Here is a 23,432-nt window from a genome sequence, read left to right on the forward strand (position 1 = left end):
GGAGTGGGAACATGGCAACTTCCTTCTCTGGTCAGACCTGAATCTCCTCACAGACATTAGGGAGAAGAGCAGAGAGCCAGCACTGAGGACCAGCAGGTCTTGCTGAGATGACCTCTGGTGGGCCAGGGCAGGGAGGGGCCCCGAGAGCCTATTCCTGACGCTGTTGGAGCTGTGCTAAGGCTCCGGCTGCTCACCTCTACAGGGAGGACATCAAGTCAAGTCCCACCGTCTTTGCCTCTGCCACCGTGTGTTTTGTGCAGCAGCCCCTCACTTTGCGTCCCATCCTTGGAAGACATGTGGTCCATAGCTAACCAGAGCACACTGAAAACTCTCAGGTGGAAACAGTCCCTGTGGTCCAAGGACCTGAGCAGGCAAGATGGAAGTAGTGGCCAGTGACTCAGGACAGTGGTGACACCGGATATAAGCCTGGACTTGGCCCTGCCTCTCCCTGCTATCCTCAAAATCCCTAGCATCCATGGTCCAATTGTTGACACAACACGGGCATCGAGGGTAGCTCTTTGGACTTGTTTTGTTTCAGAGCAACATGACTGTAAGCTCTGCTGTCTACTGTCATCACCATGGCAACGCAGCCATCGATTTTCCTTTGGTCACCCCCTGGCCACATTCCACTCTAGCCTTTCCGTAGATGGTAGAAGAGCGTCTGAGGCGCTGGTGTCTGGAGTAGCTGAGGGAAAGCAGGCTTGGTAAATGCGGGGCGGGGGAGAGGGGGCTTGACTGTCTCACCTCCTGTCCGCCCCTCTTCCTTCCCTGTGGTTTTAACAGCACGGTGCCCTGGCAGCCCCCTCAGCTGTCTGTCTTCACCTAATGAGAGCTCTATATTCAGGCCTTGTTCAGGCGTATGCTAATTAGCTCTCAGAGGTGCCTTTCCGCTCTAGAAGCCACCAGAATAATTGAACATTATGGATATTTGCTCCAGAAGGCTCTGGAAGGTGATGTATAGGTACAGCCAAGTTTGAGCAGCTGACCCCTTGGCGTAGAGCTCTTCTGCCACTGGGGAGGGGATGACAATCCTGGCTCCTCCCAGAATGCCTGGGGTGCTCAGCAGTGAAGCAATGTTGTGCCTCAGTGCCCACTGATAACACTCTATACCACAGAGGTCCTGCCGCCAGGTCCCCTACCCTGGGGACTGGGGCTGACCTAAAGGAGGCCTGTAGCAGCTCAAATCGCCTGAAGGATGCAGACGCCTCCTCTCCAGGCCCTGCAAAGCTCCACCTGGGCTGCTGGCTACAAAGACCAGTCTCCTGTCTTAAAGACTTTGCATATGGAGCTTTTCAGGCACTTCTGTGCCAAAGAGAGTCTGAGGAGGGCCTGTCCCTCTCCAGCATGGTGCACACTTGCCAGTGCTAGAGCGTCTAAGTCACAACTGTCTCCTTCTGGGATGGTCTTCAGATGCTGGGTAAGATTGGGCTTGCATGGGCTCCTGTGGCCATTGGATCCAGTTTCCTGAACCTTCATGTTTTGGCTGATTCATCGGTCTGGTTTTGTTTGTTTTCTTTTGGGGAGCCCAGGAGCAGAGTCCCTGATGGTGTAAAACACTTAAGCTCTTCTTGATCCTGATTCCTGCCAGCTGGTTCTTCCGTGAGGTGTAGAAGGCCTGGCCCAGGGTCCTGTGGAGACCCAGCACACAGGACTTCTCACCGACCTTTGGCCAAGTGGGCGTGCCTTGGGGTCTAGCTGAAACTCTGTAGGTGTCCTGCCACACTCATGGTGGAAGCATCTCAGAGGGCAGTGTGCAGCCTCCGTCTCTGGGAGGGGGCACAAAAGGGACCTGCCATTTAGAGACTCTGGAGGCTCCTCTCTCTCTCCTCTTTTTCTCACATCTCACTCACCCTCACTGCCCAGAAGAGGGGGCTGTGGGAGGAGCAGCCCTCGCAGGGTGTTGCGCCTCTGGAAGCGGAGGCAGAGATCAGTAGGACCTTGCCCAGCAGGCTAAGCAATCGCCTCCCCAGACCCAGAGTCAGGAGCCCTATTCCTAAAGACTCTGGCATCAGGTATAGTATCCATGCATTGCTTGGACGCCCGCTGTCTGTCAGGGCCTGCAGCCATTCCCTATAGGCCCCGAAGTTGAGGTCTATTACCCAAGCCACCCCTTTCTGCATGTGGACAATTTCAGCCAGCCGACAGCAAGAGAAGACTAAGATCCTCACTGCTAGGGAAGGTGGTCAGCTTGGGAGACAGTGGCCTCCTCCAAGGGCCCTTGTTGGCCATCCCCTTGTGTCACAGCTGTCCCACTCACTCTTTCACGCTGCCTGTAATCCCTAGGGTCTCCTGGTCCTGACGCCCCTACTTCTGACAGTTTCTTGAGCAGGGCAGGTTTTGAGACTTTGATCACCTGAGTTGCCTGCCTGGCTGGCGGCCCGGGCCCATGGCACAGGTGAGTCCAGACTCTCACACTGCACATGGAGTGGGATGCCCTGCTCTTCCACAGAGTGCGCCCGGCCTGCAGTCCAGCACTCGGCACTACATCCTGCCATAGCTTTACTGAGGAATCAGCTCGGGCCTGGGCTGTGTTAGTAGCGGTTCGCTTTTGCGTTAGTTTATTTTGTATTTGTGCATTCCCGCATATGTTCCAGAGCATTAGTGTGGAGGCAGGAGGCCAGCTCTCAGGAGCCAATTTTCTCCTTCCTCCATGTGGGTCCTGGGGAGTAGACCTAGGTCATCAGGCTTAGTTGCAAGTGCTCTTCCCACAGAGCTATCTCACTGGCCGATGCTTCCCTTCTAAGCTCAGGTCTGTATGGAAATGTCACCCTGTCTCCGGCTAGGCTCAGGGCCCTCCTCTGGGGCCTGGAGGGTGGGTGGGTGGAATCTGGTCCTCCTCCATCTCTGTGTGACTGTAGGTGGCGGTCCGGCCCATGGTCACAGGCTCTCTGTGTGACTGTAGGTGGCGGTCTGGCCCATGGTCACAGCCTTTCTGTGTGACTGTAGGTGGCGGTCTGGCCCATGGTCACAGCCTTTCTGTGTGAGTGTAGGTGGCGGTCTGGCCCATGGTCACAGGCTCTCTGTGTGACTGTAGGTGGCGGTCTGGCCCATGGTCACAGCCTTTCTGTGTGACTGTAGGTGGCGGTCCGGCCCATGGTCACAGGCTCTCTGTGTGACTGTAGGTGGCGGTCTGGCCCATGGTCACAGGCTCTCTGTGTGACTGTAGGTGGCGGTCTGGCCCATGGTCACAGTCTCTGTGTGACTGTAAGTGGCGGTCCGGCCCATGGTCACAGTCTCTGTGTGACTGTAGGTGGCGGTCCGGCCCATGGTCACAGGCTCTCTGTGTGACTGTAGGTGGCGGTCTGGCCCATGGTCACAGGCTCTCTGTGTGACTATAGGTGGCGGTCTGGCCCATGGTCACAAGCTCTCTGTGTGACTGTAGGTGGCGGTCTGGCCCATGGTCACAGTCTCTGTGTGACTGTAAGTGGCGGTCCGGCCCATGGTCACAGTCTCTGTGTGACTGTAGGTGGCGGTCCGGCCCATGGTCACAGGCTCTCTGTGTGACTGTAGGTGGCGGTCTGGCCCATGGTCACAGGCTCTCTGTGTGACTATAGGTGGCGGTCTGGCCCATGGTCACAAGCTCTCTGTGTGACTGTAGGTGGCGGTCTGGCCCATGGTCACAGGCTCTCTGTGTGACTGTAGGTGGCTGTCTGGCCCATGCTCACAGCCTCTCAGCTTCACCCTTCCTTTCCCTTCAGCACCGTGTCATCTGCACAGTATAAGAACACTGTAGTTTCTGAAAGGAGAAAGTAGGGCAGAATGTTTTAACTTTTTTTTATTACATTTTTATTTATTTTCAGGTGCACATGAGTGTGCATGGTGGTGGTGGGGCAGTGTCAGAGGACAACTTGCCAGATCAAACTCAGGTTGTTAGGCTTGGTGGCAGCGCCTTTATCTGCTGAGATTTTTGTTTGTTTGGTTGGTTAGGGGTTTGGTTTTTGTTTTTTTCTGGTTTTTTGAGACAGGGTTTCTCTGTGTAGCCTTGGCTGTCCTGGACTCACTTTGTAGACCAGGCTGGCTTCGAACTCACAACAGTCCGCCTGCCTCTGCCTCCCGAGTGCTGGGATTAAAGGCATGCGCCACCACGCCCGGCTCTGCTGAGATGTTTAACTGGCCTAAGACTGAGTATTTCAAGGTGAAGTTATAGGAAGCAGAGTGTAGGGGCCACTCCTCCGTTACAGAGAGGTGAAGGCCCTGGTGTGCTGGAAGGCGGATTGTTCCCCACTGCCTCACCAGCTTCCCTGGCACAAGTAAGTGGAGTGCTGGCTTACAATGGAAGAAAACTGAAGGTGTGCCCGAGAGCAGTGTGAGCCTCAGTGAAGTGCTGGGCCAGAAACGGCCATTTCTGTGCTCTGTGGGCTTAAAGCGGACTGGTGGCAGCCATACTGAGCATCAGGGTAGAGGTGTCACAATGTGGCAAGAAGCCCTTGCTCCTGGGACACAAATGCTGGCCTGGGAACAGAGTCATAGTGTCAGCAACTGGCTGAGAGAAACTATGTGCACACAGTTAACATTTCAGACGAGGAGAGCTAGACAGGTGGGCCTGCGCTGGCACTCAGAACTGTGGTGAGGGCTAGCGATATTCACTGCACTGTCCCTGCAACTTTCCCGTAGACGCTAGAGGTGGGGTGGGAAGAGTGTGTGCCCTGCCTTCCTCTCAGCCACAGAGAAGAAGCAACAAAGCCACAGCATCCCCCTTCTGATCTCTAGGCAACTTCCTACCGTGTTGATCCAACACTGTTTCTGGGAGCCCCTGGGAGCAGCTGTAGAACCAGCCTGCCCGGGATTCACCCACAGCTGTAGCCAATGGTGTGCTGAGTCCCCCGCTGCCAGCACTCGGTGTCCCAGGAGAAAGACTTCCTGGTGCTTGCCAAGTTCAAGTGGAAGGCGAGGTCTGCACCTAGGCTGGGTTTAGGACTGGGAGGAGCAGCAAGGCAGGTCCCATGGCTGCTGCCTGAGGCCTCTGCCACTGTCGGGCACAGGTGTCCCCGAACCTGTGCCCTGTCCCTCCCCTGTGACTGCACGTCCCTCTCCTCTCCCCTGTTCTGTTCCCAGTCTCCATGGCCACTCCAGGCTTCCTCACACTTCCACAGAGGCCCTCTCATGTGTCACCCGGGCGGTTGTGACACCTGGATCTAGTCAGGGACACCTGAAATCTGCGGCTGTCTGCTGCTCCCTCAAGGCTATTCTTCCCAGCAACTCTGTCATCTGTTAGGTGCATTTGCCATGTCCAGTGCCCTTGCTGTGTCCTCCGCCTTGCTTTGGCTCTGCAGGCTCTACCCCTGGTACAGACCCTCTTCAGCCTGACTCCCACCTGAAGTCCTACTTGAGTTTTGAGGGTTGCCCTGGAGTCTGTCTCCCTTACAGCCTTTTCCTTCTGTGCTGAGCTCACTGGGCGCCCGTGGTGCCTGTACTGCCCCTCGGGTCCACCTTGTCCTTCAGCCCCTCAGCTACTAGCCAGCCTCAGACTTGATGTGCAGCCGTCACGGTGTCTCTGCCTCTGCTGTGCTCACTGCTCCTCCTGCCGCAGGCCCTCAGTACCAAGCAGTAAGGGTGTGTGTCACACTGGGTTTGTATAATTTTCAAATCAGCCTGAATCTTTGTCGGCAGCGGTGGAATTACTTAGGACAGGACTGAGTCCTGAATCTCCCAACCCAGCTTCTGGCCATCCCAGCTCCCGCTGAGTGACAGCCATCAAGCACAAGGCTCCCGAGTGTTGCCAAGAGCACCCAGGTCACCCACTGGGAGGAAGTTGAGCCTCTAAGAAGAACCGTTTCCTTGCTTTAGCGTTACACTGTCTAGGATTAGCCAGGCGAGGGCTTTCAGGAGAGCCTAGGCCAGCTCAGGCCCCTCGCCCCTCCCTCTAAGAGGGTTCCACCTCTCTGGGGAAACTCTGAGCCTTCTAAAGTTTCTCCCGTCTTTCCACACTGGCAGAGGAAAGACCCCCACAGCCTGCCAGTAGCCCTCCTGGCTCCATGGCTGAGAGGCACTCAAGAGTGTACACCAAGCCTGGCGTGGTAACACGCACCTTTATCCCAGCACTCAGGAGCCAGAGGCAGGCAGATCTCTGTGCGTTTAAGGCTAGCCTGGTCTACAGAGCAAGTTCCAGGCCAGCCAGGGCTACATGGTGAGACAGTGTCCTAAGACAACAGAAGAATGTCCATCAAAGGCGTTGGAGCGAAGAGGGCAGGACCCTGGCTGCTCTCCCAGAGGGCCTGAAATAGACTCCACATATAGAAAGAAAGGGGAATTATTAGAGTGACTTACAGGCTGTGGTCCAGTTAGCCCCAGAATGGCTACCTACCAGTGGAAGGTCCAAGAATCCAATAGCTGTTCAGTCTACCACGCTGACTGTCTCACCTGGTCCTCTGTGCCCACCAGGATCCTGAAGGAGTCGGCTCTGATGCCAATGAAAGCAAGCAGCCTAGACACGTGGTCTCTCCACCCGTGGAGTATCAGTTGGCCATGGAAAGGGCATCTGCGGGGTATGCTGGTGCACACTGTGATCCCAGCACTCAGGAGGCAGAGGCAGGAGGCTAGCAGTGCAAGGCTCTCTAAAGCTATACAGTGATTTTGAGCCTGAGGGCAGCCTGAAATACATGAGATCCTATCTCAGAGAAACAAACAAACAAAAGGAAGGGGAAGAGGGTGTTCTGGCCTCTGCTGCAGCACAGATGGGCATTGTAGGTGTACCCAGTCCCTGCGTTTTCCCCCTAAGAAGGGGGACATTCTCACATGGACTGAACTGCATACTAACCCTCCAAACATGAAGCCAGGCCGCTAATAGTACCAGAAATCTTTAAAACTGAGCCGTTGGGGTGACATGCAGAGTGACTCATTAGTGGCGACCTTTCAGCTACCTGACTCACTGTAAGTTGGTAGAGGTTGAGGAGGGCGTGCCCAAGGCTGCCTGCCTGCGTTTTTAGACTTGTCCTGAGTGACACGTGTTGTCTCTGGCACCCACATGTACTTTTGGGGGTCTCTACCTCAATTCCTAAGTTCCCAAGTTTTGGGGTCCTGGAACTCTCCTGTCCCCAGCCCATCATCACCCTAAGTGACTGCTTCCTTACCTGGATGTGCTAAGGCTGACTCACTGCCCTGGTGTGCCAGGGGCTTCCGTCCCTCTGGGATCTCTCAGGCCAGCACCCTGGGATGGGCCACCTGCTCCAGTCAGTCCGGCTGACGCTCCACTCCCTGAGAGGTCATCAGGCGGCAGCTGTGTCTAGAGATTTACCGCCTAGTTCACTGTTTGTTCTGGCACTCTGGGCCTCCTTTCCCAATCTGATCCGGTTTTTCAAGTTTAGGTCCCACCTGTCCTGTGGCCCCAGAGCTCTAGGTCCCCAGGGGATGGGTGGATTCTGCCCTGGCTGAGGCTGGTTAAAAAGCCTCTTCCTGGGGCTAGAGAGATGGTTCAGTGGTTAAGAGTGCATGCTGTTGTTACAGAAGAGGAAGAGCCAAGTTTGGTTCCTAGCACCCATGTCAGCAACTAACAGCTGCCTATAACTCTAGCCTCAGGGGGATCTGACGACCTCTTCTGGTCTCCAAGAGCATCTGCACTCAGGTACACACACACCATAATTAAAAACAAAAATTTTTTTGTTTTGTTTTGTTTTTGTTTTTTGTTTTTTTGAGAGGACTTTTCTGTGTAGCCTTGGCTGTCCTGGACTCACTTTGTAGACCAGGCTGGCCTCAAATTCACAGCAATCTGCCTGTCTCTGCCTCTCTAAGTGTTGGGATTAAAGGTGTGTGCCACCACACCCAGCAAAATAAAAATCTTAAACCGAGTGGTGGTGGCATATACTTTTAATCTCAGCACTGGGGAGGCAGAGGCAGGCAGATAGATCTGTGAGTTCGAGGCCAGCTTCTACATAGCAAATTCCAGGACAGCTAGGGCTGTTACAGAAAGAAAAATAAATAAATATAGTCTTTAAAAAGAAAGAAAGCTTTTTCCTCAGCAAAGTACACCCAGGAGGATCTTTGAGCAGAGGAGAAGGTGGGAGGTCATGGAGCCCACAGTGAGGGCTCAGCCTCTGCTTCTCTGTACCTACTGGCCTCCAGCCCCTTACTAGTCTTCTTGGATGCGAGGACTACACAGGGGCCAGCAAGCGAAACTTCTAGGAGCTTCTGGCAGATATCAGTGCCCTGCCCGGTACTACCTCCCCTGCAGTGGGGTGCTCAGGGTAGCTAGGTGAGCTCACGGCACTGCAGGGGTTAAGTGCTGGTGGTTGTGCGCACTGCTCTGCTGCACGTGTCTTCTCTCAGCTACTTGTAAAATGCAGTTTAAAAATTCACCATGTGGGCTGATCTTGCACAGCACTAGCTTGCAGGTAGCTCAAGCCTCCATGTGCATATGATATGATTGCTTGCATGCTCATGCACACACACACACACACACACACACACACACACACACACACACACACACACACACACACCCTGTCCTGGTCCATGCCCACTAGGTCTGGGGACAGGCTGCCTAGTTGGGGCTCGGCTGATCAGGACGCTGCTCTGTGTCTGAGTGTTGACACAGCCCAGATGGAATGGTGACTTCTGTTCTCTTGGATCTGACACCCATCACATAAACAATATCCTATGAGAAACTTCATGCACCTGAGAATTACTGTTCCCCTTTAAGGGTCTGCTGTTTGATCACACCGCTCTCCACTGCTCGTGAGTCAGTGTGTACCGCTCTTGGGGATAGGGGGTATCCTCTGTTCTGTCCTGAGCCTAAAGGATGTGGTCAGAATTGAGGGCACCAACCTATAGGGAGGCGTTTAGATACATGCATGGCTGTCTGATTGCACTGCCCCATTCCTCCCGCCTGGACTCCATAGCCCTTGAGGAGCTGGGTGCATGGGCACTGTCCTCAGGAAGGGTGAACCGAAGCTGCCAAGGGCTCAGGCAGCGTCTCCTGCTCAGGCCAGACTTCATGCCCATGGTGGTCATCTGCTTTCCACTGGGGAAAGTCACAGCCCATTCCCAGGGGTCTGTGGGGCCTTGAGAGCCAGGAGGTAGATCCCAGGCCCTCTCAGTCATGAGACTGAGATCAGGCAAAGCCCAGAGTGCTTCCCTGGCACTTCCTTGTCACGGTGCCTGGTCTTAAGTCAGTGCACAGTGTGCCTATGGTCATTGGACTAAGAGGGCTCCCAAGCATCTGACCTCCCTGGGCCCCAGATGGACTCCCAGGGGGAAGCTGAGGTCTTGGAGAGAGGTACCCTGCAGCTAGGGCTTCTGTTGTCAGGGGATTTCTTTTGGTTTCTAGCTGGTGATAGTAGATGGCAGAAGAGGGGCCCCTGGAGAGGACAGTCCTGCATCTGGAAAGACTCGGGGTGCAGCTCAGCAGCACACACTCCAGCTTCCAGGCACAGGCATAGGCTCTGTGTCCATAGGACCTGGGCGGGGCCTGAGACTCCTCAAAAAGGAGGCAACAGATAGTTGCCAAGCAAGCAAGTGGAGCTAGACTGCTTGCTTTCCCTACAGAGTGAGAAGTTTGCTCTACGGATGAGGTGCCTGTGGCAGAGGGCGGGCAGGCTTATTGGTCTTGGGTAGGTGCCTGTGTACCTGACCCATTACATGTCCCCTGTGGCCAACTAAGCCTGAGCCCCTGAGCATGACTCGGGGTTTCAGGCCCCTGGAAAAAGAGTTAGGGTCTCAGTGACAACAGAGGATATGTGATGGGTCAAGAATACAGGGCACCTAACCAAGACCCTCAGGGCCTCAGCTCTAGGCATAGAGATGGGCAAAGCCGGGCATTAGTCCAGCCTGGGGTGTGTGCCACAGGCAAGTAGGTGTGACCCAGGTGATGTGCGGACTGGAAAAGCCACGAACAGCATCGCCAGCTGAGCTGCTGAGCCCCTGGTGTCTGACTCTTCCCCTTCACCGTAGGTCAAGGCACATCAGTGGTGATGTGCTGAGAAAACATTTCTGGAGTGCTCTGTGTCAGTGAGCCCAGGCCTCCTGCTGAGCTGCCCCAAAGCAGCAGTCCCCCTTCCTGCCAGCTGTGAGCCCAGCAGCTCTGCCGACTCCAGAGTCACTGGCATGCCATGGGTAAAAAGGGCACGTTCTGCCACAGCAAGTGGTTCTGAGGCCACTTTATCTTCCAGGGGCTGGAGCCAGGTGACGAGCCAGGCCCAGAACACCATTCAGCGTTTTACTTATTTTCTCATGGAAACTGGCAATGAGGCCTTGACTGTGTGTGTGTGGGGGGGGGGGGTTAGTTCCCTGTGCCCTGCTCTGGTGTGGGGCTCAGGACATCATGGGCTTCAGTGTGGCCACCTGAGCTCCGCACAGATGCCAGGCACTCAGACTGAAATCACTCATCATTTTGGACTTTTCTGTTTCCCTTTCCCCTCCCATCTGGTGTTGTCTCCCAGAAGCTCCTCATCTAGAGTCCCAGAACTCCTGTGGTGCCCAGGTTTTAGCCCTGGTGCAAGCACACTGACTGGAAATATTTAACACGCTTTCTTCCCTCCAGGGGATGTCCTCTTCCAGATGGCTGAAGTCCACCGGCAGATCCAGAACCAGCTGGAAGAGACGGTGAGTTTGGCCTTTGGAACCTCCCCGTTGGGTTCAGGGAGCAGACACAGATGAGCAAAGCATCAGGTGTCACTTGAAGAGGACTGGCTGTGTGCTTTGGTTGTGTGTCTATTTGGAACTTCCATAGTCGTGCAGTCAACACTCAAAGCCAGAAAAGGAAGGGAGCCGGGGTCTCGCGAGGGGTCAGTGAGAGTCGGCGCCATGCAAGAGTCCCTGTGCCTTGGAGATGGCCCGAGCCAGGTCCCGCTTAAGTCAGACATCTCTCTGCATTCAGGTCCTTGAGGCCTTTGCCTGAACGATTCAGCTGACGGAGGGTGGTGGGAAGCAGACCGTCAGAGCCTTGAGAGCCGTGATTATTTCATATTATGTCCAGTCCTCACCCTGAGAGCCTCCTGGCTCCGCAGGGCCTGCAAGGCCCTGAGAGGTTCTCTTATGTGGTGCCAGCGCCCAGGCTTCTCCTGCACCTCAGAGCTGCCTAACAGTCTGTTCCCTCCCCGTGTCCAGCTGAAGTCTTTTCACAATGAGCTGCTCACGCAGCTGGAGCAGAAGGTGGAGCTGGACTCCAGGTATCTAAGTGTAAGTACACCCCGGACCGCGCCTGCTGGGCTGCCATTGCCAGGCCTGCCTCTGCCCGTAGATCTGTCTCGTAGGCCTGAGGGTTAGTCCCCTCTGTGCTCCCGCTTCAGTGGCATCTCATGTTCTGTGCGGCTCCCCTGCCCCTCAGCCCCTTGTCATATAGTTGATGACTTGGCTTGTACTACAGAAGTGCCTTGAGTGGCCTGTTCGTGCCTTGCTGTCCTTGCCAGCTAGCCAAGGCCGCCGTAGTGTTCACCGCATGAGTGTAGGGCTTCGCATCTACTCTCAGGCCCAGGAATGAGGCCAGGCTGCTTCACAGGCTAATTTTGGTCTCGGAAATTGGGGATCTGTCAGAGGAAGACGAGGAGGAGGTCCACAGCTGTGGCCCCCTGCCTCACTCTGACCAGCTGGAACCTGCTGTGGCTGGGGAGCTGGAAGTGGGGAGGACTGAGGAGGGAGCACCAAGACGTCTGTGAGGCTCATGGGCCTCCATGGTTGTATCATGGACCCCCAGGCTGCACTGAAGAAATACCAAACCGAACAGAGGAGCAAAGGCGACGCCCTGGACAAGTGTCAGGCTGAGCTAAAGAAGCTCCGGAAGAAGAGCCAAGGGAGCAAGAATCCCCAGAAATACTCGGACAAGGAGCTGCAGGTGAGGTTGCTGCTGCTGCACTCGGCAACTGAAAGTTACAGGAGCAGATGTGACCGTCTGTCAGGGGAGCGCTCCTGGGTGTGGCAGGGGGCCTGGATTTCTGGAGTGAGTCCCATGTCCTTGAACTAGAGGGATGGTTAGCTCAGCAAAGACGCTAGAAAGGGTCTCGGCTACCAACCAGGAGCTCAAACTAAGTCCTTCCCTGTCCCTCTGGATTCCTGCCCAGTCTCGGTCATCTGTGGCAGATGGCCCTGGAGGCTTCCAAGCACCGCAGGTGTTGTATGCTGATCAGGTTAGGATGTTGTGGCCAGACTGGCACTTACATCAGAGCCATGGGCAGCGTCCTAATGCTGAGTAGGCCTAAAGACCCCTTACCTACTCTTTTTTGTTTGTTTGTTTTTTGTTTTCCAAGACAGGGTTTCTCTGTGTAGCCCTGGCTGTCCTGGGCTCACTTTGTAGACCAGCCTGGCTTCGAATTCACAGAGATCCGCCTGCCTCTGCCTCCCAAGTGCTAGGATTACAGGGGTGCATCACCAGGCCTAGCTTCTCTCACCTACTCTTGCAGCCCTAGTGGTACAGATAAGAAGGGATATGACAGCGTGCCCAGTGTCTGTAGAGGAGGCACCAGGAAACGCAGACACAGGGCCTGCAGAGAACAAGGCATGGCTCCACGGCCTGGCGTCCCACGCTTACCTGTAGCATCAGGCAGCACCCAAGGCGTGTGCTGTCCCTCTTGTGCCCACAGTGCCTCTGGCTTCTCCCCTTGGCCCAGGAGAATGGGAAAGGCTCGGGGCAGAGCGCCTTCTTTGATGGCGATGTCACTTGGCGAGTGAGCCGCTCTGGGGTGGCCTGGTAGGGGGTGTCCCAGGCCTGTGGAGGGCCCTGCCATGAGCCCGGCTGCTGTGAGGAGAGAGCAGGCCCGGGCAGCACTCCTCACGTGACGTTGCTGCGATAGCAGGGTGTGCATGTCTGTGTGTGTGGAGGTACAGTCCTATTCAGGCACACTCGTGTGTAAGTAGAGGCCACAGGACAGCCTGAGGTGTCGTTTCCCCGTAGGCTCTTTGCCCCTTCTTTTTGAGAGTCTCTGGCTGAGTTGGAGCCTGCCCAGTAGGCCAGGCTGACTGGCCGCCAAGCCCAGGGAGCCACCCGTCTTTCCTTCCCAGCGCTCAGATTGTAGGTGCAGACCACCACACCTGGGGCTTTTTAGTTGTTTGTTTTTAATGTGGGTTCTGGGGTCCAAACTCAAGTCTTCATACTTGCAAGGCAAAACTAAGAGCTAAGCTCTCTCCAGCCTGCCTTAGTCCTTTTTAATGACCTCCTGTGACCCATTGCTGCCTCCAAGGACATATAACAGACTGCGCTGTCACAGAGGGGCTGCTCTGAGCCATCTTGAGTTGTTCTTGAACAGACATAACCCCGCTGCCTGGGAGGGGAGCAGGCTCCTCGGTACAGATGTGAACCATGCAGGAGGACTTCTCATGCGAGTGCACAACCTAGAGGGAACCTTCCGGAAACCAGCTTGGTAGCCCAGTGATGGGGCTGCCTACAGTACAGTGGGTTTCAGTAACATCTGCAGACCTGTACAACCACCACGCCAGTCAGTCTGCAGCAGTTTACCAACCTTACAAAGAGCCTCGTATCCAGCCATAGTTACCCACATCCACCCCGACTCCCCACCCCCATCACCTGTTCCCCCTTCCCAGGAAAACCTACCTGCTTTCTGTCTCTATAGCTCTCCCTGTTCTAGACATCAGCTGTGAATGAGTCACACCGTGTGACCCTGAGTATGGCTTCTTGTACTGAGCGTGTTTTCAGGGTCTGTCCATGTTGATTGTGGGTTCGTCACTCCCTTTCACACACATGGAAGGTGCCTCCTGCTGCCCGTGAGGATGCTGTGGGCACTAAGCACAGAATGCACGGCAGTAGACCCAAAGCTGCCGTGACAAGTCATCCTGACGACATGAAGGCATCTCGCGTAGTAGAACACGGGTGCCTACCCCACAGGCATGACTGAGTGCATCAGCTTAGCTCTGCCAGGATGAGAGTGCTTATGCCCCTCTGACACGTGTCCGCGTAGACTGGCCAGCCGTGAGCACACTGAGGAAGGACGGTGACACTGTGGCCAGTGGTGCCTGCCCAACCTCAGTTGACTGAGAAGTGAGAGAGCATGGCCCTGGGTGTCAGGTGATCAGAAGGTGGCCTCAGAGTGGGGTCCTGTGCAAGCCGCTGGAGACGACAGGAGCGAGGGCTGTGGTGGCGATGGTGCCCTGGGCTTGGGTGCCCTTGGCCTTCTTACCGCCACAGCTGGCACCCGCTGGCCTGCCTTCCCCGGGCACAGCCTCCAGGTCCTCTCTGAGCCTCGTTTTCCCTGTAGTTGAGATCAAGCTGTCTGTGTTTGGCCTTCTCCTGAGCTCGGACAAGAAGCGTGTGGCACTCTCCTCAGGGACCCCTTCTCCACCTCTCCAAACCTGCGTCACAGAGAGTCTTGTCTCTGAGGGAAGCAGCACTTCAGCCCTTAGCAAGCAGAATGTTTCACATCAGTGTGTTCCTCTAGGCAAGGCCATGTCCTGTGCTGCTGCTCCTGTGCTCACCCAGTCCTGTCAGTTTGGGTCCACATGGATTGCTGCTGCTGCTGGTGGGCTGTGTGTGGGGAGTGGAATATTAGAGATTGAACCTAGGGCCTATGTGTGCTAGACAGGCGCTCTACCTCTGAGCTACGGCTGCCTATACACCTACATCTGCAGGTAGACAGTGTTTCGCTGTTGTCATTGTTTAAATAGAGCTTGCCTAAGTCGCCCCGGCTGACATTAACTAAATCGCTGCAACCCAGGCAGTTTTTGGACTTGGACTCTTCAGCCTCGTCCCCCCACAGGGCTTTGCGCAGGCCCGTGGCACCAGCTCAGACTGGTTCCTCAGTGCCAAGAGAGCACCAGAGACAGTGCTTCTGACACCCAAGCAGGCAGCCTGTGATATTCTTGGAGTCTCTCACCTCACACCTCTGAGGGTACAGGGTGTTTGATGTACGGCTATCCTGGTTCCTCTGAGCTGAGTGAAGGTACGCTGGCCACCATATTGGAGTAGCCTGTCAGCCTTGCTGGGGTGCCTTACCAACCGGGCTACTCAAGAACTCCTATCCCTGGTGCGGGTCCTGCAGGCTCCCAAAGCCTTTGCAAACTTGGCCAGGGATTCCGTCTGCCCTGTGCATAGAGAGTGGCTGCTGGCAGCTGAGCAGGGATCTGAAGGAAGGAAGTGCCTCAGTGTGTGAGCTGAATGGAGCCCACCCCCCTCCTAGGCCTGGACCCCACCAGTGGCTGCAGCCCTGCTCAGGCCCCACCACCGCAGGCTCCCAGGGCTGCTGTGGGTCTGTAAGGCTGCGGCAGGGGCTGTGACTAGAGAAGAGCCTTTGCCGCCTATGGTTCCCGATCTACTTCCTTCTCCTAAGCTGCGCTCCAGAGTAGGGCTCAGCTAGGGCTTCGAGGTCTTTGCGGGCTCTTGGACTGTTATGTCTACCAGACCCCCACATGAAGGGCGACATTAGCAGAGGTGCCCACGTTCTGTTACATGGGTGGGGCAAGGTTTTGGGTTTTTTTTTTAGGGCTCCTGGAACTACTGCTTGAATTAACCAGGAGGGTGGAACTTTACTATTGGGAATTGACCCCGTACCCTGAAGTGGCCTGAGTGTCTCAAGGCACAGAAGCAGAGGCCTTGACGCAGCTCATCTGTTATTGCAGCCTGGAGAGGCTTCCCCCCTCCATGTTTTTTGTGTACCTTTCTCCACCCTGCATGCCCCTCACTGGCCTGGCCAGACCAAACAGGGTCAGACCATGGTAAACACAGGGTTCAGGAAGTCAGATGTAGGCTGGTGTGGTTGTCTGTGTGGAGGACATCCTGTGACAGGCACACGTCACAGCTTGGGATGTGTGAGCCTTACCAAAGCCTGGAGCCTAACAACAGCCACCATTGGAGAAGGAGGTGCATGCGTTTGGCTGCTTCAGTCCCAGCAGCCCTGGTTGTGTCATTTGCTGACCCTCAGTTGTGCGTGTTGAGCATGGTTCTCTTTCCCACCCCTGAAACGTGAACAGTGTTGTGTCAAGACCTGGTCCCACTGGTCTAACAATGGGGGCCCTGGGTGGTTGGTGCCTGGTGCAGCAAGAACACTTCCTCAGCTGCGAGTGTAAGAGTTCTTAGAGTTCTTGGGAACAGGAACTGAGGTGGGGGGGGGGAGAGCACTGAGCATCAGGGGGCTGAGGCTCTGGAGCTCATGGTAACAGGCCCAAGCCCTTCAGGAATGCTGACCTGGTAAACAGCCCCACTATGTGCTGATCCCCCGCCCCCCACAGCCTCCCTGTTTCTGGGCTCTGCTGAGGCTGGACCACTTAGGATAGCGACTTTTGCCCCAAGCTGGACTGAGGACAGGCTGTTTACCGGAAGGGTGGTCACTGAACACAAAGGTTGTAGGATCTAGAACTGCTTGGGGCTAGTGAGATGTGAGGTTCCCAGACTACCCAAGGGAGGGAGGAGACACTAGCAGCACTGCCCAGGTTTGCAGGTGATGGCTGCCTGGGCTCCCGGCCGGACTAAGCCCAGCGTGGTTAAGAACTGCTCAGAACTGAGCTTGCAAATTGAGAGTTCCACAGAAAACTAATTTTTATTCTAGGTCAGAGAATGGGAGCTTAGAAGCATGCGGGGCACTAACTGGGCCCAGTGCCCTGACATGGCCCCTCCAGCACATTCTCTCAGCACAGGGTCACCAACCAGGCATTGGGAAGGACCTGCACACATGAGGTGGGGAAAAGTGGGGTGTGGCCTCTGTCCCCAGGTCAGAAACTGACGGATACGACTATCCCTTTAGGACTTTCGGGAAAATGAAAAGTAAAAGCCACACTGAAGCTTTAGGGCAAACCCAACTCTCACTTTCCTCTCAAGGAAGGACCTGTGACTCAGCTACTCTCTGGTGAGTGGGGGAGACCAGCCTCAGAATAGGAGAGGTGCCTAGCTGCCTTCTGTCAGCTTTGTCCTCCCTCCCCTCCCCCCAGGGATGAGGAGGGTGTAAGTGGCCGCGCTGGCTGCTGTTCTCAAGGCCTCTGGTAATTCTAATAGCAGCTGCCTGACCCGCTGATAGCCCAGGGGCTCCTAAGCAAAGGGACTAAGGGGCTGTGGTGCTGCCTCCCTTCCCACCTTGTTGTTCATAAGCAGCCCTTACCCAGCACCCTGGGCAGAGCTGGGTGTGCCCTTGCGTTTGGGCTGAGAATCTTTCTGGTTTTGTCACGTTTGACTCCTCCCCCAGCTTAGCTCTTGTTAGAACAAGGCAGGCACAGGTAGGAAGCTGTCTGCAGATGACAGTCTTCTGAGAATGTGACACTGCCTTTGCCTTTCCTGCTGTGTGACTTGCCATCCCCTCCTTTAACCAGCCCTCGCCCCCCAGAGTACCATGTGTGGGGAAGCAGGGATTAGCAGGCTCTGTGGGCCAGGGGCTGCCAAAGTCGTGGCAGTGGCCGTGGGGAGCAGTTTGTCGTTCCTCACCCTGTGCTCACCTTGGGTGCGGAGGGAGAGGCAGCTGAGACACTGCCTCATGCTGAAGCCCCAGAGGCCACGGAAGAGCTTACAGGGAAGCATCTGGAGTGGGTTAGGCAGGCCTGGCACCGTTCAGGGCCACCCTGAGTCAGGTCTGACCCCGTGGAAGGCCCTGGAAGGCCTCTGCCTGACCCGCTGTCCATACAGAGTCCTACTGTTGGCAGAGAGCATACCAGGTTCCCTATGCAGGACAGCCGTCCTTGGTCCCCTGTGAGATGACATGAAAGGGAAGCAGGTTTGGGCTCGCTGTACTGAAAGGGGATCTGATCCATATCCTAGTGGGCGCCTGCCTTACAAGTGGCTGTGGCACCTCTGGGGTCTTCATTTGTGTCCCTTTGTGGAATTTGCCTGTTCTAGGGGCCTGAGAGAAGGGAGCAATTCCTTCTATTTAAAGGGCTGTATAATTAACAAAGCAAACACAAACTAACCATAGCTGAGATCTTCACAGAGTTATAATAGCAGAGGCTGGCCCGCCCAGGGTGTAATGTGCAGGCCTGGCCTCCAGCGAGGCCTCACACTAACATCATATGGTCAGATGAGGACAGCTGCCAGGGCTTGTCCTTACAGTGCTGCAGCTCATGCTACCCTGGGGACCACCCAGAACTGCACCCAGCCCTTGGCTGGCCTTGGCTGGCCTGTACCACCTGGGTCCTTTAGCAGATGGTTTTGAGGACTGTGTCCTTGGAAATCAATGGTCCTGTCATCTGCCAGCCTGTGGGCGAGATACCCCGCAACTCCATCCACCCGTGGTCAACATCTGTTGGCCCCTGCACTTCCCTCCATGCCAGGCCCTTCAGACTGGGAAGGCCTTCCCTTGCCTCAGGGTTCTTGCTGCTGCCTCCCACTCAGCCCAGCCTTGGGGTTCTGACTTGTCTCCTTGGGAGACATGAGCCGCAGTAGTAACCGTGGGACCACGCCTCATGGACCCGTTCATGCGCTGCAAGGGACCTCGGCAGTCCAGGGGTTTGACAGCCTCAGTGGTCATTGGATTGTGGTGAACCACAGCAGCTTCAGACTTTTCTAGAACATCCTCCCCCCCCCCCCCCCCCCGAGTCACCGGCTGGCTCTGGAGCAAAGACACACTTTCCAATCACTTCTGTCTTCTCAGATTACAGGGCTGTTCTGCCGGGGTGACTAAGTGGGAGCGTTTCTCTGTGGGTCTTAAATGCTTTCAGTTGGGCGTTTCTATAGTGCCGTCTCCATAGCACCCAGCTAAGCAAGGAGCTATGAGGCAACATGGGGCGGGTGGGGACAGCAGGAACCTGGCCACTGGGGGACAGGCTTAATGCCATTTTAAATGGCCTGATGCCAAGCCATTGGCAGTGCAGGCTCAGGTTGTGTTCCGTACTCTGTGCTTTCCAGAAAGCACGGACGCTCCACTACACTGGAGTGACCTGCTCACTCCATGGATTGAGGAGTCTGGACACCTGAAGGGCATCCACCATCTGTCCCTTGTCCTCTACTGTCCCCCTCCATGCCAGGGGACACTTCACTTGGCCCAGATTTCCAGGATCTTCCTGGTAAAACTGTGGGTTGTCTGTGAGGAGTCAGTGGCCTGGAAAAGGAGGTCAGGGAAGTCGGTTGCTATTCCTAGACAGAAGTGGCAGCCACTTGTCACTGGGAGCTTCGTTGTGGTGCTGCCCAACGCCTTAGGACCAGTGCTAAAGCTCGTCCTCTCCCAGGTCAGACAGGAGCTGATGATGTCAGCCCAGGTAGGTGTGTGGTCCAGGGCTCTTCCCTGCCTCCCAGCTGGGGTTTTTAACAATCCCTCTAAGTGTGCTGCTCTGACGCCCTGTCTTCTCCACTTTCACTGACCACCCCATGCCCAGGTGTGACCTGTGCAGTTACTTTTATTTCTTGGGTGCAGAAGTAAGTGGAAATCTTAAAAATAAACTGCCATGCCCTCCTAACTCAGGCTGCCAGACCCTGCTAATGAGGCCAGGCCTCACACCACTGCCCTGCACCCCAGGGAGCTGAAACTCTCCCTGTGAAGGCAGTGCGCAGCCTACAAACCCAGAAATCGGGTGGGCTGGGCTAGCTTCAGGCCTCAGTTTGGAAGGTGCTGTTCTCGGGGCAAGGAGACCCAGGGGGCCTTGTGGCCTGGTTTATGTTGCTGTCCTAGGTGACCGTTCCAAGTGGTGCTGCTTGTCACTGGCACCCTCTCCTGTCCGCTGTCACAGACCCTCAGCTCTCCTTGTAAGACTCTGCTGCTGAGCCCCCCTCTGGCTGCTGTTGCCCTTGGAGAGGGCAGTGACCCCAGGATCTACCCTAGCCTCAAGACTGTGGACATTCCTGAGCTGGCCACCAAACCGAGTCTCTGTGTGTGTGTGTGTGTGTGTGTGTGTGTGTGTGTGTGTGTGTGCGCGCGCGCGCGCGCGCCTGTCTGTGTGCCTGTCTGTCTGTCTGTTTCCCTGTGCCCGAGGTCAGGTTTAGGAGAAATTGCTCATAGCTTGCTTGAGCCCTGAAGGCCGGAATGCGCCAATCTCAGATCATTGATGGCCTGGGACAGAGTGAGGGAAGCACAAGGCTGCTGTTGGTGCTCCCCCCAGCACCCCCCCACACCCCACCCTCCCACCCCCCACCCACCCCCATGATGACTGGCAGTGCGTTCCTCTCCTTCCTGACCCTGAGAGCACCTGGTGCCACCTCGCCTGTCTTCCCCAAAGCTTGGGGAGGAGCGCACACCCAGGCTGAGCCTCCTCCAAGGCTCCCTGGAGCCCTCCCAGCACAGCTCCTGTGGGGGCAACAAGGCTGAATGCCCCACCTCCTACTTCCCAGAGGACCCTGGAGTGCAGAGGAGGTTCAGGGAGCAGGAAGCCCTGGTAGGCGCATGTTGCATAACCAAAGGAAAAGTACTTGGCGCTGGAGAGAGAGGAGGATGGGAGAGGGGGAGGTAATGGCTCTGCCATCACAACAACAGAACCCTGTCAGCCTGGAAAGTCACTCTCACCTGCTATTCTGACTTTTGTCTTTAAAGACCTGTCTTGAGACCTTGTAGCTGGGCCCTGCTACCCCTTGAGAAGATAAAGACCTAGTCTCAGGCCGCTCGGGCTGGTCCTGCCAGGAGGCAGGGCTAGAGTTCAGTGTGAGGGGCTGCAGGAACAGAAGCAGCAAAATGTGTGGGTCTGGTGACGAGGGTAAGGCAAGGCCTTGACCTTGGAGAGATTGGTGCTGGCTGCTAGACAGAGCTGGTACATGCACCAGTAGCATTGGTGAGGACCAGCCCCCACCCAGCTGGGCTTCCCCCTCTCCTGCCCCTCCAGCTGAGCCCTGTGTGGGGAGACGCTAAGGGAACAGCCTGCTCCAACCCCCTCTGTCGCCCACGGCTCAGCCGCCCACCCACGCTGAGTCAGAGCTCCGAGGTGGCTGTGAGTCAGCTGTGAGCGCCCTGGCAGCTCAGGCCTGCCCCCTGCTGGAAGACGGCCACTTTAGGAAGGGTTTCTGCAACAGCTGCTCCGGGGCAGCGAAGCTGGCCCAGCACTCTTCCTGCCTGGCGGGGTGGACGCAGCCTGCGCTAGGGAGGTGTCTCAGGTGTTCTGTAACAGAAAATTTCTGCCCATCCCTGCATGTGAATAGGCCCCTTCCTTGGGCCTATTTGATTTAAGCCGTTTGGTTATCATGGTAGGGGTTAGCTATAAAACCAAGTTCCACACACAGCTGCCGGGCCAGGTGTCATGGAAGTCCAGTAGGGAAGTTAGAGGGGTAGGCATATCCTTCCCAGAGACAACGCGTTGGGCCGACCTGCCACTGGTGCCTATGCGTTCCCCATCTCAGGAAGAGCTGAAGGAAGCTGGCTGTGGTGGCACATGCTTGCAACTCACTTGTGCCTCTCGCCTGGGGCACTGACACCCATCATGATTTTTCTCCCAAACTGCCGCTTTCCTGATTTTCTGCCTATGGTTGACTTTCTTACAGTGTGGCTCTTTGTCTAGTAGTTTCTTTCAGTGTGACTGTATGTTTTGTTTGTTTTGTTTTGTTTTTTCAAGACAGGCTTTTTTTGTGTAGCCTTGGCTGTTCTGGGATCACAGGTGTGCACCACTGTGCCTGGCTACTTGTATCTATTTTTGAAGCTTTCTTTCAAATTGTGAGCTACATATTGTGAGATACAAGTCGCCATTCCAGTCACCAAGTGAACAGTGCAGCGCTGACAAGATCTCAGGTGTCATAGGTTAAGCCTCCTGGTCCTCACACAGCTGAGGAGACCTTCCAGGATGCTGGGAACACTGGCGTGCAGTGCTACACCTTTGGCTATGCCGGGATGGGACCCAGGCGTGTGGCAGCTGTTTGCTTTATTCTTTTTTCCTTTTTTGTTTTGTTTTGTTTCAAAACAGGGTTTCTCTGTGCAGCCTTGGCTGTCCTGGACTTACTTTGTAAACCAGGTCAGCGTTGAACTCACAGTGATCCTCCTGCCTCAGCCTCCCGAGTGCTGGGATTGAAGGCGTGTGTCACCATGCCTGGCTTGTTTTATTCTTACCATATTTTTATGTTGCTGGGGGGTGAAACCCAGGGCATCTCTTGTGCTATATGCAAGTGCCTACACTGAGCTACACTTCCAGTCCAGGATGCCTGTCTTCGCAGGATGTGTCAGCACCTCCAACCACCCCCAAAATCTCTTTGCCGTCCCCACTAACTGCCAGCTGCCACCTCACCTGATAGCACCTTCTCCCCTCTTGTCTCTGTGACGTTGACTTCCCAGAACTCTCTGAATCCTCCTAGTCCTGTCTTGGCACATTCAGGTCTGCAGGTTTGCACAGGTCTTGGGCGCTTTTTGACAAGAGCCTTTCCGGATAGGTTATGTTTCTCCCAGAAAGCGCAAGCATGGTTGGGACATGACAGCTGTTTGTGACCTCAGCACTCTAGATGAGGGGGTGGGGCGGGCAGTGCCCTCGGAGCTCTACAGAATCATTTGACCACACAGCTCCCTGGAGCCAGCATATGTGTGAGGACCAAGGGGGCCTCACCAAGCCACCCAGGTGAAAAGGCGTGAGCTAGGTAATTTTCCAGTTTCTGTGAGGCCCCTCCCCCAGGCACACCCTAGTCCAGTGACAGTGACCTATCTGTCTCTAGAGACAGTACTCCATAGGATACTCTGAATGTCCTTAGTCACTTTCTCTGGAGACCACTCTGTGCCTCTGCTCAAGCTGAGAAACACTAGGTGGCACAGCTCTAAGAAGCTGCCCTGTTGTCTGTGACGCCAGGACATGGGGGAGCATTGCAGAAGGCCCTCCGCTCCGACATTTCTACACTGTGTGCAGCTGAAGGCCAGAAGGGACTGACTTGCCACTGGTGCCTTATCTTTGCCCTTCTCAGGAGAAGCCCAAGGAAAGCTGGAGTTAGTGGCGCATGCTTGTAATCCCAGGATGAGAGGCAGAGACAGGAGGATTACCTCAAGCTAAAGGCATAACTAAGTTGTACAGTTCAAAGCTAGCCTGGCTACATGGAGACCCTGTCCCAGAAGTGTTGGGGAGATGGCACCTGTCACCGAAGGATAAGGACCATACCTCTGACCCCCTAGCCCCAGCTCTTGGACGTGGAGACAGGGCACCCTCAAGGCAAGCTCTGGGTTCAATGAGCTGCAGGTCCCATGGGAGAGCCTGTTTCAGTAGAGTGATCAAGGGAAGCCAGCGTTGGCTTTTGGCTCCGCGTGCATGCTTACGGATTCACGGTGCGTGCTTACAAGCCCAGAGAGCCTTCCACCTAGGTCCACCGGAGACCAGACCCTGGGCGTGGGTAGGCTGCAAGTGCGGCCTGCATGGAAGTTGGGCCTGCCTTCTGTTGACCAGTCTGTCCCCTCTGCCTCCTGCCCACAGTACATCGACGCCATCAGCAACAAGCAGGGTGAGCTGGAGAGCTACGTGTCTGACGGCTACAAGACAGCACTGACTGAGGAGCGTAGGAGGTTCTGCTTCCTGGTGGAAAAGCAGTGTGCTGTGGCTAAGAACTCCGCTGCTTACCACTCCAAGGTGAGCAGTGCCGTGTGCAGCAGGCTCTCCTGCTCAGTGCAGCCCGCCTCATCTGCAGGAGGGAAACTAGCTGTTCACAGATCCAGACTGTTTCTGAGCTCCCAGAGCGGGTACTGATACTGAGACAGGCC

At 55.6% G+C, this 23,432-nt stretch overlaps 1 protein-coding gene across 5 annotated transcripts in view; it reads left to right on the forward strand.

The window, feature by feature from the left end:
* The window catches only part of Baiap2 (BAR/IMD domain containing adaptor protein 2), a 70,524-nt gene that overhangs the window by 34,724 nt on the left and 12,368 nt on the right, over positions 1 to 23,432 (forward strand). For all 5 annotated transcript variants that reach the window (XM_051159186.1, XM_051159184.1, XM_051159187.1 and 2 more), the window contains exons 4-7: positions 10,475 to 10,536; positions 11,041 to 11,112; positions 11,627 to 11,764; positions 23,149 to 23,301. In XM_051159186.1, coding sequence (XP_051015143.1) covers positions 10,475 to 10,536; positions 11,041 to 11,112; positions 11,627 to 11,764; positions 23,149 to 23,301 — 425 coding nt within the window. The remainder of the gene's footprint in view (positions 1 to 10,474; positions 10,537 to 11,040; positions 11,113 to 11,626; positions 11,765 to 23,148; positions 23,302 to 23,432) is intronic.

Source organism: Acomys russatus, chromosome 16, assembly GCF_903995435.1.
Source record: "Acomys russatus chromosome 16, mAcoRus1.1, whole genome shotgun sequence".
Lineage (NCBI taxonomy): Eukaryota > Metazoa > Chordata > Mammalia > Rodentia > Muridae > Acomys > Acomys russatus.